Source organism: Terrapene carolina, unplaced genomic scaffold (assembly GCF_002925995.2).
Source record: "Terrapene carolina triunguis isolate 2854851 unplaced genomic scaffold, T_m_triunguis-2.0 Scaffold96, whole genome shotgun sequence".
Classification (NCBI taxonomy): domain Eukaryota; kingdom Metazoa; phylum Chordata; order Testudines; family Emydidae; genus Terrapene; species Terrapene triunguis.
Genome location: NW_020664447.1, coordinates 51,809,519 through 51,823,982, shown reverse-complemented (window position 1 = coordinate 51,823,982; position 14,464 = coordinate 51,809,519). Strand labels below are relative to the sequence as shown.

General features: G+C 40.4%; 1 protein-coding gene across 1 annotated transcript; it reads right to left on the bottom strand.

Moving 5' to 3' along the window:
* Nucleotides 1–7,878: 7,878 nt before the first annotated feature.
* FOXG1 (forkhead box G1) lies at nt 7,879–9,279 on the bottom strand. The gene has a single exon (XM_024200375.1). The coding sequence runs from the start codon at nt 9,277–9,279 to the stop codon at nt 7,879–7,881; it is 1,401 nt and encodes a 466-aa protein (XP_024056143.1).
* Nucleotides 9,280–14,464: the final 5,185 nt, after the last annotated feature.

Genomic DNA, 14,464 nt, shown 5'->3' with positions numbered 1-14,464 from the left:
TCGACTGATTCAGCTTAATCCCGAGGAAAACCGTCTGAGCTCCACAAACTCCTGCTCCACAAGAATTCGACAGATCCGAAGGAAAAGCACGTTTCTTTTCACAGGCTCATGTCACCGTGCAAAGGATATCTACTGAATGCAGTGCAACAGAAAATAAAACCAACAGCCCGTCGGGTCCCTGCCTTCTTTGCAGTTCCAAACCCCTATTGACCTGAATGAGTCAGATTCGCTTGAATGAGGAATGCACTTAATATCAGTCTTAACATTAAGCAGCAATTTGCAGTTAACTTTATTGGAGTTATTTACTAATATTTTTAGTGCAGGATGACAAATGTAAGATTTTTTTCAGCCTCATGTGTGACTGTATAGCCTAAGTTAATAGATCTTTCCGGTAGAATTAATAACAGCTCGACATAAACAGAAGGAATCCTATTTTAAGTATTGTAATGTGTCCTGGCACTCATCACAGAATTATTATTTATTATTATTATTATTATTATTAGTTAAAAACGTTTAATAGTATATCTTCACCTTGCTGATTAATAATAGAAAAAATGCTTCCTATTTTATTTGATAGCCTTGGCGAGGTAATTATATGTATACACCATTAAGATGTTTTTGATAATCCTTTCGTTAAATTAAAACACTGATATCTGTAACATTTCTCCAGTGTTTTATTGAGGTGACTTGCTAATATGCATTGGTATTATACTGTGTTATGTTAAATGGCATTGTAAAAGGGGCAAGAAGGCAGTTGCTTGGTTTTTGTGCTTTAATACATTGTTCCCATATTGTTGTCAGCTCACAACAAGAAAGATACAACACGACCAGTCCCCAGCTGCGGTCAGCGAACGGTATGTATCGTTAAAGCAAATGTAAACTTTGCCTGAGAAGGAGATCAGCCGAATTACCGTAAGAGTCATTGCCAAACTGGTGAGGAACAGGAAAGAGAAAGGGGCAAAATCCTTTTAAAAATGTCTACCACAGGGAAAACACAGTTTTATCAACTGGCAGATAAAGTGCTGAGATCTGAAACAGGCACTGTGTAAACACTAAGGATCGACTTTTTTTTTTTTTTTAATGGCTTTGCTCTACAGTCATTTTCTCTGGCACCTGAAAATCGAACCTGTATGTGTGACAAGCAAGGAACTCCAGCTCTCCTGTTTGACAAGAGCGCCCTCACCTTGCTGCTTTGAGAGCAGCTCCCAGGCACAGCAGACTCCTCGCTGCTTACATTGTATCTGAGGACTGCAGGCGTAGCATATCCATAGCGAAATCTATATCTATACATCTCGATCTAACCATCTGCGTCTCTCTAACAGCAGCTTTGCTGTCTCTCTAACAGCAGCTTTGCACTGGATGCACGACAGAGATCACTATAGTGACCGATAGTCTTATCGATATAAGCATAAATATATAAACCTATAGATTTCTAAATCCATTCATTTTAAAAGAAATCAACAAATGTCTTATTTATACCTTACGGAACCAATTTAATCTATAGGCAGGTTTCTGCCAAACTGTCAACAATTTGTCAACTCTCTTTAAAGCTAATTCATTCTTTGTATATACATTTCCACGGAAAACGAACTGTACACGGCTTCCATTTCCTGCAATGTGAATGGGGAGATCCACCCCTCAATACTTCATTACCATTTGCTCTGATTACCTTCAGCAGGTGTCTTATCTCACTGCGTTTTGGTAACTTAAATTGGTGTATTAAAATTAATTATTTCCATGAGATTACAAATTGAGGAACAAGGGAATTAAAATCATTAACAGAGTTGGGCACGATGCATTGTTCTCCCCCCTCCCCCAAGCCGTTTCGAAGGCATAAAACCCAGAACTTCAGTCAGTCTAGAAACAGCCCCCCTCCCTCCCCCCCAGGTATGATCAAGTTTATCAAATCAATAGATCGAGCAGGACAATACTGCATCACCCTCTCGTTTTACAAAGTATAGCAACTACGTATATTAAAATCTCAATATCTCTGGCACGCAGGGGCACAGCATTTTGGAGGGTGGGAGGACGAGCAGAAATGCCTTGATCTATTATAAAATAAAATAAAATAAAATAAAATAAAACAAACCCCCCTCAAACTCTAGAGTGGAGCTTGAAATTGTCAAGTGATTCATTCTCCATTTCTGGGGGCAAGCGTTTGCCTGCTGATATATCCAGAGCAAAGGCGATGCTCGTTTTATATACATTATTTTAAAAGTCTCCATCTTTGTTCTCATATAATTTTTGGCAAGAGTAGCTTCCTGTGCGTTTAAGAAACTTAACAATATTTATACCCGAAAGGAATAAACCCCACCGAAAAACCCATCCCCATTTGTAAAACCCAAAAGTTAAATGTTGTGGGGGGGTTTATTATTTTTTAGAAACACAGTCCACCCCCACCTCCCCTCCCCTCCAACACACACACCGAAACGGCATCGATTTAAGACTTCGATTAAAGAGCAGCTTTAATTCTGGAAGAGGAAAGCACGTATTAAATTGTTCACGCTAAAGCATACTTTTACTTTACAGTGAGATTGAAAAGATAAAATCACGTCCCAAGGTCTACGTGTAAATATTGCTGATATTAGTGAGTACAGCCGTTTTACGAGTGCAGAGGAATAAAATGTACACTCACCAAATCTGCTCGAGAAAGTATCGCCACCACCTTGGCATCCTCTTTTTCTTTCAGGTACAGGTAGTTCTGCACAGCGTGTTAAAAAGCCAAACAAAACATTGCACGTGTCACTTCCTTGGCGTTAGTCCTCTTAACTAGAAAAAGAAATAATGTTAAAAATAAACTCAAAGATTTACTGGCAGAATTTATAAAATAATGAAGAAATGTGCAGCTTACCTGATTAAATTAAAGAGCTGGGGGAAGGGAGAGGAAAATCCTAACTTTGGGCACAAACAGTTCAGATGTAACTGGTGTTTTTAAACTATGCTTCAGTCGTGCAGACGAGCTGGTTATTATTTGGGTAGTGGAAAACAGTATGTGTAGACAGAAGTCTGCCGTATTTTAATTCGCATCACAGGGATCTGCCTGTAGGGAGAAGTAGTGGAGGTTTTCTTTAACTTCACCTACCCTGCTGGCGGGAAGGCTTGCTGAGATTGCTGGGCAGGTTTTCTTTCTGGAGGGTCCCATCTGTCTGGAATAAACTGCAGTGGAGTTGAGGGCAGGTTCTCCGGTGAGGTAGGAATATGCAGGAACTCCGCCCTCTGGGCACAGCCACACAAACCCAGCAGAACAGCCACAGCCAGCCCTAAAACCTCTAATGATCTTCACCTTCACCTTTTGCTAACCCAGTTCTCCACCACTTTTTCACCCGTTTACCCTGGCACCTTCACCACAGGAAAACATTCTTCAAAACAAGAGCATTGGACATACAAATCTGCCCAGACGCTACTGTGAAAAATTATATATATATATATATATATGCTATAAGTATATATAGAATATGTATATATATAGTGTATGTAAGAGGAAACAGAGAGAATATATAAAGGTTTATCTTTGCTTCTATATGGTTAATTCTATGTTCCTATATGAATATAGATTTAAATATATACACCTATAGATTCTTCTGTCCTTAGGAAAATATTATGACCAATAAAATAATACAAACACTAAAAATAACAATAAGTCTTATTCAACACTGACTCTACCAAGGCAAAACTCTCATTGAGTTCAGCTGTGGAGTAACTGGAATTCAATGAAATTTGCCTGAGGAAGGAGTGAGTAAGTGCTGTCTGGGTCTAATCGCATAACGGGTGGCGAGGAGGTGAAGAAAATCCCCTTTGAATACTTTCGGACATAAATCTTAATCATCATGCAAGAGAGGTCACAATGAGCACAATACACTCCTACCAAAACTTGTACAGGGGTCAGACATTTTTTAAAGGTATCATCCAAATAATCGTCGAATTTAGGGTAGATTATATCATCCTTTATTATAATTTAAATGATTTTGCCTCATATTTGTTCTACATAACACTTAGGATTTGAATGAAGCCAGTTTATGGTATATAAAATATGTTAGAGAAATATAAAATATTTTAAAGAAAATATAGAAATTAAACGAGGAGGCTTGCTTAATGTTTCATTATAAATCTGGGCAATATATTCTACTCATATCAGAGCTCATTACCACTCAATCATTTTTCCCCCAGGGCAATTTTTAAAAATATACTTGGAAGTTCCTTTAATATGAAATATACCGACAAGTGCAATAATCCCAAACACAAACCAGAAAAATAGCAATAGCTTCTTAATTCTAAAAAAACCCATAAACAATATAAATAAGGAAACGCCAACAAAGGCCCCTAGTAAGGCTTGACACGTGATAAATAATTTAAAAAAAATCAGTAAAAGTTCTTAAAAGTTCGACGTCAGACGTTTACATGTCAAAAGTTTATGGAAACAATATCAGATCACATCATTATTTGCTTGAAGGATAAAAAAAATGCCTTAAATTCCATACCAAACTGTCATATGTATGTGTGAAAAGATATCTTGAATGAACAAAAGGTTTAACTTGTAGGGTGGGAAGGAGGTAAATCCAAGACAAATTTGGGGCCTTAATAGGCCTGTTACAATATAGTACTACTTTAGCACTTTTCCTTCCAAAGACATTTTCATCCCAGGTAATATTTATATGGTAACTTGAGTAAACTACCAAATCAAACATATTCCTTTCCCCCGCTTCAACGGGAAGAGAAAAAGTCAATAAGACCTGAATCGCTTAGGCAGCAGTTTATCACTGAACCTTAAGTAAAGCATTAAGAGTGAGTGCTTGTTTAAATCTTGTCTTTTGGAAGCATATTTAAAAATACAATTGTAACATCTTTTCTCAGAATTATTATCTATTACGTTTACCTAATTAATGCTTATTAACTCACGAAAAACATTGACATGGCGAGATTATGCTTTCAATCGATATGGCTTTTATTTTCAATCCTCAATATATTTTCGGGGGGTTTTTTTTTGGGGGGGGGGGAGGATTGCAGATGGAATAACACCTTAACTACGTGCTATTGAATTTCCCACAATATGCAACCAATTGCAAGTGCTAAATAATAAATCAAGTCCTTTGTCAGCTGCAGCAGATGCCATTCTTTTAATTTGCTTAGGTAAAAATATACCTAATGGAGAGTCCACGTTTTAACAGTTTAAACTCACACAGATTTTTTTCTGATCAAGTGCAGTTTCAGATTTGATTGTTTCGAGGTCTTTTTTATTTTTACTTGTTGCGATCAATTATTCTTTGATGCATGAATTTAAATTGCAACAGAGTGAAGAATTTGGGGGAGGGATTCAAAGAGGTATCATCCCTTTATACTAAAACAAAGCAACCTTTTTCTTATTGTTATGATTCATCTGAATTGCTGAATTTAGAATGGAAACCAAGAATATCAGCGATTTCTCTCCCTCTCCCCCATATGTGCAGAGCTTGGTGTCCCATCTCCTCAACCTTTCACTCCTCTCTCTTCCCTACAGATTTGCTTGCATCTGTTTGTTTAATTCTTATTTTCAGAAGATCTTTTTTTCTCTGTCCGAGTGTCGTCAATATTCTGGTTTCAAGAATTTAGGTTTGCTGTTACTCCTTCCCCCTGTACCCCCTAGTCTTTTAAGATCAACTCTTTAAAGTGTTTGCCGATAACATCTCCAGGATAGAGATTATTTTTCATTGGGCCTATTGTGAGAAGTAGCCGGCTTATTGCATTACTGCAGAACACATTTCAGACTATACAATTGTAACAAATGAACAACTTGTCTTCCACGGACTCACTGCGGGATCCAATTAGTTCGTAAACCTTTTTGCACAAGTTTTCTAATTATTTTCAAGAGTTGCGGCTTTCATAGGATTTCTTAAACTCATCAAGAAACTGATTCTTTTTAGGACCAAGTACTGCATAAGAAAGTAGTAACATTGCCCCCTTAAAGCAAAAGGATCAATTCTCCATCAAATGAAAGATACTTACGTACGTACGATTTTATATGCTAGTGGGCTTCCAGTGAATATTTATCGCTGGAGGACAGAATGTGTAAAAGATTCATTTTATTGCTTCAAATTTAAACTGATAATTATTTTTGAAAATCTTAAACATTGCTATGCAATCCATTACATCATGTGATCACTTCAGCACTACCTTTCACTGTAATATACTGCAACTTCAGCACATCTTTATTAGACTCTTTAATCGCGGTGAAGGGCGGGCGGGAGTGGGGGGGGGTGAAGGAGAGAGGAACAGCCATAGGAACAATAAATGTTGACTGATAACTATGAATACTTTTACAAATATTTTAAGCAAATGTGTTTGCAGCATTAAAAGTGCATATGCTTCCTGAACCGTTTTTTTTTTTGTTAAAAGGAAAGGATTGTCGTTTTATATGTATACACATGTATTACATCTAGCTATATCTATCCATATATAAGCCAAATACGGAAATTAAACACCTTATACAAAATATATAGAAATGTAAGCCATGTATATATCCTCAATTGACTTAAAAATAAAATTAATCCTTTCAGAAGAATTATTCCTTGAATTAATTTTGGAAATTATCACAAAGTTATTTATATATATATATATAGTATGTATATTTAAATGATCTATTTTATACACTTATATATTTACATAAACTTAAGGTGTAACGTCTGTGCCGCCTCTAATTTAATACATAGTATAGTAACTAGGGCCATATCGTACTAAGTTTTTAAGCAGAACTCCTCGTTGAAGTCAATAGGGAATTCTGGTTTAAAAAAAAAAACCTAGTAGCTTTTGATTAAATAGCTTGCTCCTTTAAAAATATATAATGTAGATTAAAAAAAAATACAACGTGAATTAAGAAAATAGGAGCATGTGAAAAATGGGGGCCTACCTATCTAGCACTTTGAATTCACTATAGCTTTAATGCCTTTTGCATATTAATTCTATTTAATAAAAGAGACAAAAACTATCAAGTATATATGAATTTAGCCTATTTTTTTATTTCTGTGTGTTCATAGTAAACATTTTTGTAAGTGACAAACACGGGCATATGACCACAGTATCACAATCAAGAAATTTTAAGACGACATTAACAATCACTCAAATTTATGCGGCATTTGCGCAACACAGGTTACATATTTGCAAGGTTTACCTATAAGTACAATAGGTATTAACATTTCACTACATTTAGAAAAAAAATAAAGGTGACCTGTTAGTGACCACATACATCAAAATATACACAACACAAACTGAAGGCAATCATTAATTTTGTCCCCTTCTGATTCATTTGAACGGGCAGTGCTGCAAGCTGAAACAGTGTTGTTGTTTTAAATTACTTCGTACACTGAGTGCATTTTCTAAAACCCAATCTTTGGTCTAAAAGTAAATAAAAATAAAAAAATCAGCTCATTAAAGAAAAGGACAAAATAATCAATGGCCAAAATGTAGTTCTTGGGCATCTTTTACTATTACTTCTGCTTAAATACAAATTACATTTTAATTTTTTCATTGTTTTAATAAATTTAGTATTTTTTCAAGGTCTGCATCCACCAACATATCCATGATAACTTATAATACTGCAAACATGGAAAATCTGGAGGTTTAGGGATAGACTTTTGAATATAAATTGCAAAGCAGTCACTATTTAGATACACGTTCTACTATAATTTTGACTTCCAAACTTCATAGTCTACAATGTCATCTCCCCACATTGCACCTTGCTGACATTCCTCACCTTGTTGGAATAATAAACAACCCTAAAGACTGAACAAACGTACAGAAAATGGGGGACTTAATAAAAAATACCTGGACTTTTCTGTTTTTCTTTTAATTATCATTTACAATGCAAATGTGTGTAAAATGTTCACTTACAGTCTGGTCCCATGGATGTTAATGTATTAAAGGGTTTGAAGAAGACCCCTGATTCTGATGTGTGAAATAATCAGAAAGTCCCCCGGAAAGTCCTGTTGTAAAACTTGGCAAAGAAGGTCTTAAGGACTCACAAGGGAGAGTGGAGGGCGCCTGTGGAGACGTGGAGGAGGAGGCTGCCCTGGCCGTCATTGAAGTGCTGCTTTGAGAAGTCATTGAAGGGTGAGGAACATGGGGGAAAAAGTAACTTGTCTGTCCTGCTAGAAGGTTTACAGAGCAAGGGTTTAGGGAATAGGTGCCAGAGCAGGGGACTGACAAGCCACATGGCACTGAGGCGGCCAGAGCTGCTGCTGTGAGGTGATGAGTGGCATAAGGTATCTCTCCATTGACTAGTCTATCAACACTTAACCCATTAGACGTGGAAAAGGAGTGGTTGTTTCCCAAAGAGTTTTGAGTCAACACTGAACTGTAGGGCATGGGGTGGCTGGGGTAGGCGGACGTGGTCCCATTGTAACTCAAAGTGCTGCTGGCCCGGGGGTGGTGCAGGGAGAGGAAAGGGGACATAGGCCAATACAAAGATCCAGCCCTATCCATGAATGTCAGTCCGGTGGAGGTGAGCCGAGCGCCTCGCTTGAAAGCCAGCTTGGCCCGGGAGGTGGTGGATCTCCTGCGGAGCTTGCCCGTGGTCCCCCCAATGAAGACGTCGTCGCTGGAAGGGTCCAACATCCAGTAGTTCCCTTTGCCCGGGTCGTCGTAGTGGCGGGGCACCTTGACGAAGCACTTATTGAGGGAGAGGTTGTGGCGGATGGAGTTCTGCCAGCCCTGCTTGTTCTCCCGGTAGTAGGGGAAGTTCTTCATGATGAACTCGTAGATGCCGTTGAGGGTGAGGCGCTTCTCGGGGCTCTGCCGGATGGCCATCATGATCAGCGCGTTGTAGCTGAACGGGGGCTTCTCGTACTTGCCGTTCTTCTTCTCCCCTTCCTTGCCGCTCTCCCCTTCCTTGCCCCCCTCCGCCGCCCCCTTCTTCTCCTCCGCCGCCGCCGCTTTCTCCTTCTCCTCCAGCTCTGCGGCTGCCGCGGCCGAGCCCGGCTCCCCCTTGCCCGGCAGGATCTCCTTGGCCACCTCCAAGGTGCCAGAGGTGGTGGCCGCAGCCGCCGCCGCAGCCGCCACCACGGGGGGCTGCAGGAGGAGCTGGCTCTTCTCCTCTTCCTCCTCGGCCGGGGCAGCTCGCTGGGGCTGCTGCTGCGGGTGGTGGTGGTGGTGGTGGTGATGGTGGTGGTGGTGGGGGTGGTGGCTGTTGTGGTGGTGGCTGTGGCTGTTGTGGTTGTTGTCGCTCTGGACGGCTTCGGGCACCAGGCTGTTTATGCTAAAGGAGGATTTCGGCAGCATTTTCACTTCCTTCCTATCTCCCATGTCCAACATCACACACTAGTCTGTGGGGGAAAGTTGCTGCAGCGGCCCAGTGAGCAGCGCGCGGGGTGGCGGTGGAGGTGGCGGTGGCGGTGGCGGCGGCGGCCGCGCTGGGCAGCGAGGTGGCGGCACCCCGGGCTGGAGCAGCAGCAGTGCAGTTGGACCGCAGTCGCAGGCGCTGGCAAGGCATGTAGCAAGGACAGGAGCCGCCGGGGAGGGAAGAGGAAAAACAAACCCCGATCCCCGCTCGGAGCCACTGAGCACAATCACAGCCCCGTTCAGCACTCCTGCATGGTGCCCGGTCCCCCCGCTTCCACCAGAGCCCGGGGGGGACAGCGGCAGCCGGGCGGGTCGGCGGCGCAGAGCAGCAGAGGCAGCTATAGAGACAGCTTTAGCCACAATTAATTTCAGAGCTACAGACACACGCTAGGGCTGTAAAAAAATTTTTGGTTTAACCTTTTCCACCGGTCGCCCAATCAGAAACCTCGGCGTGCAGGAGCGTCTCTCCCAGAGCCAGCCAATCAGGACTCCCCTCTCCTCCTCTTCCCTCACCCCTTCTCTCTCCTCCTCCTGCTCCCCCCACCCTCCAAGCACCGCCAAAGCCCCCTGCCGCGCAGGGATACCAGGGGAAGGACGCATCGCCGCGGAGGCTTACCTTTCTCATTCTTCCCTCTCCCCTACACTCCACTCCTCTTTAACCAACATTTCCCCATCCCAGTGTTTTGGATAATTTTAGTTTTATACCTCAATATTTTTTCTAAGCGATTAAAGTTTGCTTCTATCTTTTTTTTTTTTTTTAAGGAGAGGAAGGTGAGAGGTTGGGGGAGGGGGCATGAGAAGGCAATGGTGGTGGTGGCGCTGGGAGAGGAGAGGTACTACTTTGCGGAGCCAGGCACTGTCTGTCGGCGCAGTGTATTCTTTTAGGCCCCTTGTGTTGATTAGTTTTTACTTTTGAAAACATCAGTTTTAAGGGACAAATATTTTTTGGAGCTTGCTTTAGAAACAAGTTTTGGGAGGGTTTGTTCACCTCCCCCCGGGTATGTTTGTTTTGCTCTGTTGGTTTTATGTCGCAGGGGGCTGTTTCTTTTGGGGAGAGAGAAGGAAAGATTTACTTACAGCCCTCCTTGCGTCTCCGTCCTCTCCCGGGAAAGCAGGGATAATAGGACGTGATCTTGATCCAGGGGCACTCGGGGTCCTGCGCATCGGCCTTTCGGGGAAGAAACGAGCTGCGGCTACTTCCACCCCATTATGGTGCACTTGACACTCGCAGCCGTTTGGGCCATTACTCTCTTGTTTGTTAATCTCCGAAATGTGTGAGTTAAAATGATGGATGGGGGAGTGGGGGAGATAAAAACAAGGTGTGTGTGTGTTGCGGGGGGGGGGGGGGAGAGATAAGACTGAAAATAATGCACGTTGTAAGGATTTGCCTGTAACCTCCTCTCTTCTTAATTTCATTCTCTGCGCCTCATTGCCACTTTAAAGTTTCACTTCAATCGGAAATGTTCCCCGCCATTCTTTCTCCCTGGGAAATGCTCCTTCCTTGAAGGTGTTTGTTTTGAACATCAACGTATGGCACTTCTTGTTGTTTGGTTTTTCTTCTTTTCACCGCGTTTGTTTTCAGCCGGAAAAAAAAAAGTAGGCCGTGTACAGATATGTATACATGAAATAGCTATATAAATAATCCACACACTATGTGTTGCAATTTGTTGTCTTTGTTTTTGCGATCCGTGATGTTGTGGTTCTGCTGTTCTTATTCTTGGTTGGGTGGGCGGGGGGCAGAAGAGGCTGGGACGATAATGAGTTCGGTGCTGCTGGGTTAAATAAAATGATCTTGTAGCGCTCCTTTCCCACTAACGTTCTTTAAATAAATACGATGTGAAAGAGGTGAGTTTACGGCTAAGATTTCCTGGGGACAGGAATTCAGTGTTAGTCATCCAGATCAAATCCTTCCTTACTCTAGGCTTGAAACACACAGGCTTTTTTACTGAGGAAGCAGAAGGGCAAAATATCACCGAGAGAAAACATATGGATCACATTAAAAACAAAACAATAAAAAAGGGCAACAGACATTTTACTCTCTATCACTGCATAAATACCTTACACTTGTGTGCTTCTTCTCTAGGATTATGGCGGGTAAAAGAAAAAAAGAACAATGCAGTAAAAAATATGTGAAAAGTTCAATTCTAATAAATACAATTCATCCTATGTAAACTCAGGTTTGAACTCAGGTAGCAACGAATACGTGTGTGTGTGTGTGTGAGAGAGAGAGAGAGAAGAGAGAGAGAGAGAGAGAACAATTACAATTGGCCAATAATAAACGATTGCAATTGGGGATGGCATGAACTCTGTGCATTGGATTAACCTCGAATGACCTTACCACGATTGTATTTATTTATCCTATTTCGTAACAGATCGCTACTGACAAAAAAAAATTGAAGTCAATGATCAAACTTTTTAAAAGAGAAATGTTTTCGTATTTTTAATCGTTTCAAATGATAATCATGTCAATGCACAGTACTGTATCCAATGTATTGGAATTCTTCAGAAAACTTGTGGAGTGGACTATGACATGATCCTCTGATAGGACAGGGTCAGAGGAAAGGTAAGGTTTGTGCATATGATAATGATGATGTACATTTAATATGTATTATTATGGTGCATGGGATCCCTTTGGGGTGGCTGGGCCCAGTGCATTTTCTTACTCTGTCTAGCATGTAATGATTCGGTGTAACCGGATTCTTGAGAAAGGACAGGTTACGTAAACATTTACTGATGTGGAGTAACTATACTATTTGTACTCTGATATGCAGGAAGGAAAGTGTTGATTAACACAGAAGAAAAAAAAGCGAAATTAGCTGATTGCATGCTCATAAGTGCAAGCTGTCATTGAACTGCTTTTAAAATAGACACAGCTGGGTGTTTGTGTTGAAAAATTTCGTGTGTTTTTGCTAATACTGAAATAAGCATGATTTTGTATACCAAACATTTTCAGATCATTAAAATTTGTAATCTGTGCTGGTTTTAAACACAAAGAAAAGAAACAGATTCATTTCGCTGTAAAATTTGCTGATATTATATTAACTCAATCAGGTCTGTGTAAATGGTGCATTGTGCCTTATCAAATCTCTTTGATCCATTTAATACACAAAGTGCCAAACGTGTGTATTGTTTGTTAACATTGAACGTTTTATTCAAATCTCTGCTCTGCAGCAAACTGGAGGAGATGTCGTTTAATATAACACTGACATCGCCTGTTGAAATTTTAATGCTCTGAGGGGTTTCTTAGGTCAAAGCTGCGTTTACATTGCGTTGTGACCGAGGATGAAAATGTAGCAGGGAAAAAAATAAACATTTCGTCATATTGAATTTCTGAACCAGGGTTTAATAACGAGAGAAACGTGCTTTTAAAATGCCTAATAATCTAAATTTAGTGTCCAGCCATTTGTCATGGCTGTAGAATAAAGCATTGTACCCAAATTTAGGATTTATTATATTATTTTTTAATACCAAGGGTATGCAATTCTCCCTAAAAAGGAAATTCTGCTTCCAAAATGTAAGACGTATCTTTCTAAGGCCTTGAAGGTTTCATTCATTGTTTACAGGAGACGAGAAGATATGTAATAGAAGCCGCATCAATTATTATCTCTGACAGACTTTAACTTACAGGCCTGTCTAATTTTTTCCTCCACAGAAAATTCTCAGTTTATAGAGCGGTGCATATAGATATTTACTTTGGAAATGCAGAATGTGCTTGTCTAATGGCCAAACCCTACACTCTTTTCTTAGACCTGACCCAGACAGTGCTCCCATTCGCTTCAGTGGCAGCTTTGCCTAGATCACAACGGAATAATGACTGGGTGACTTGACCCCAAGACTATGGCAAGATTAGGAGTTATTTTGAGAGTGCCTCGAAGGGAAGTGTTTTCTAAACTGGAAGCCCATGTGGAATACCTGAGAATAAGAGTTGGGAAGAGTAGTGTTACCTGCGCAAGCCAAGAACTACAAACGTGAATAACAGGCGCAAAGAGTGTTACTCAGCTCTTTGTGTGACGTGTATTTCCGTTCAGGAGTGCACACTCATTGTTGGTGTATATTCACCTGATGTACCTATTACAGATTAATTTAACATCTTGAACAGATATACTCATTTGATAAGGAATAGAATGAGAAAATGGAAAACAATGTCTAATTCAGAGGATAAAGAATGAACTACCGGTAAATATTCTAGCTGAAATTCCGCGTACCAGTACTTTCCATACAGGGCTTCGATTATTTATTTGTCTATGTTTGGCCATTCTCCTTTTATTCTTAATTTATTTTAAAGACCCAGGTAAAATCGTACCATCCAGTAACCTGAATGAATCCAGGTACAGTGTAAACGTATTCTTCATGTGCTTAAGTTGTACGTTCTCTGTTTGTTTGCTTGCTTTCAGAAGACGGTAGAGATACCATAGTCCAAAGATCTTACAAGCTGGTCAAATGTAATGACATCTTAAAAATGAAATAGAGTTTCTTCCGCCATGAATAAAGGGTGTTTAATAACCAGGCTTCGATGACATCATGCATCCATGAAACGAGTCAGAACACTTCATTTTAACATCCAAATAATGACATATTAAATACAATCAAGCGCTCTATATTTGCCCCGGTGGATATACGCTTCCCTTATTTGTTTCACGTTCCCTGAACAATTAAAGTAAGCGCTACTTGCAAACCAGCCTAACCATCCACTGATATCTTGCTTATAGGACATTTCAGATGTGTATGTAGCAATGCACTAACAACAATATGTGTCAAACATTTTGAAGATAGATAGATGATAGATTAATTACTATGATGCACCGACATGTTTACATATATACAGTAATGTATAGGTGTCCTCTCTCTAGCCAATTCTCATATAATCCCTAACAGCTGGTAATGGTGCTAACATTTAAGTGATTAGAAGTTACTCTATTTAGCGTGTTGTATCCTTCTTCTGTGCGTTTTGGTTACAGGTTATACGATTAGGTTTGCGAGAACAGTAGTGAACTAAACTTCCCAGTGAGAGGTCTTCACACCAGGGAAGTGTTACTTTGCTGCAGCAGCCCTGCCTCGTCACTCATTAGGAAGCTGCAGGTTGTCAGGCGCTTCTCTTGCGCGCACACGCACACACAAAACCGCAGCACTAAAACTAAATTAAGAAGCCGATGATTAA

Excerpts from the sequence above, each read along its gene's own strand:
- FOXG1 (XM_024200375.1), bottom strand. The coding sequence starts at position 9,279 with ATGTTGGACATGGGAGATAGGAAGGAAGTGAAAATGCTGCCGAAATCC.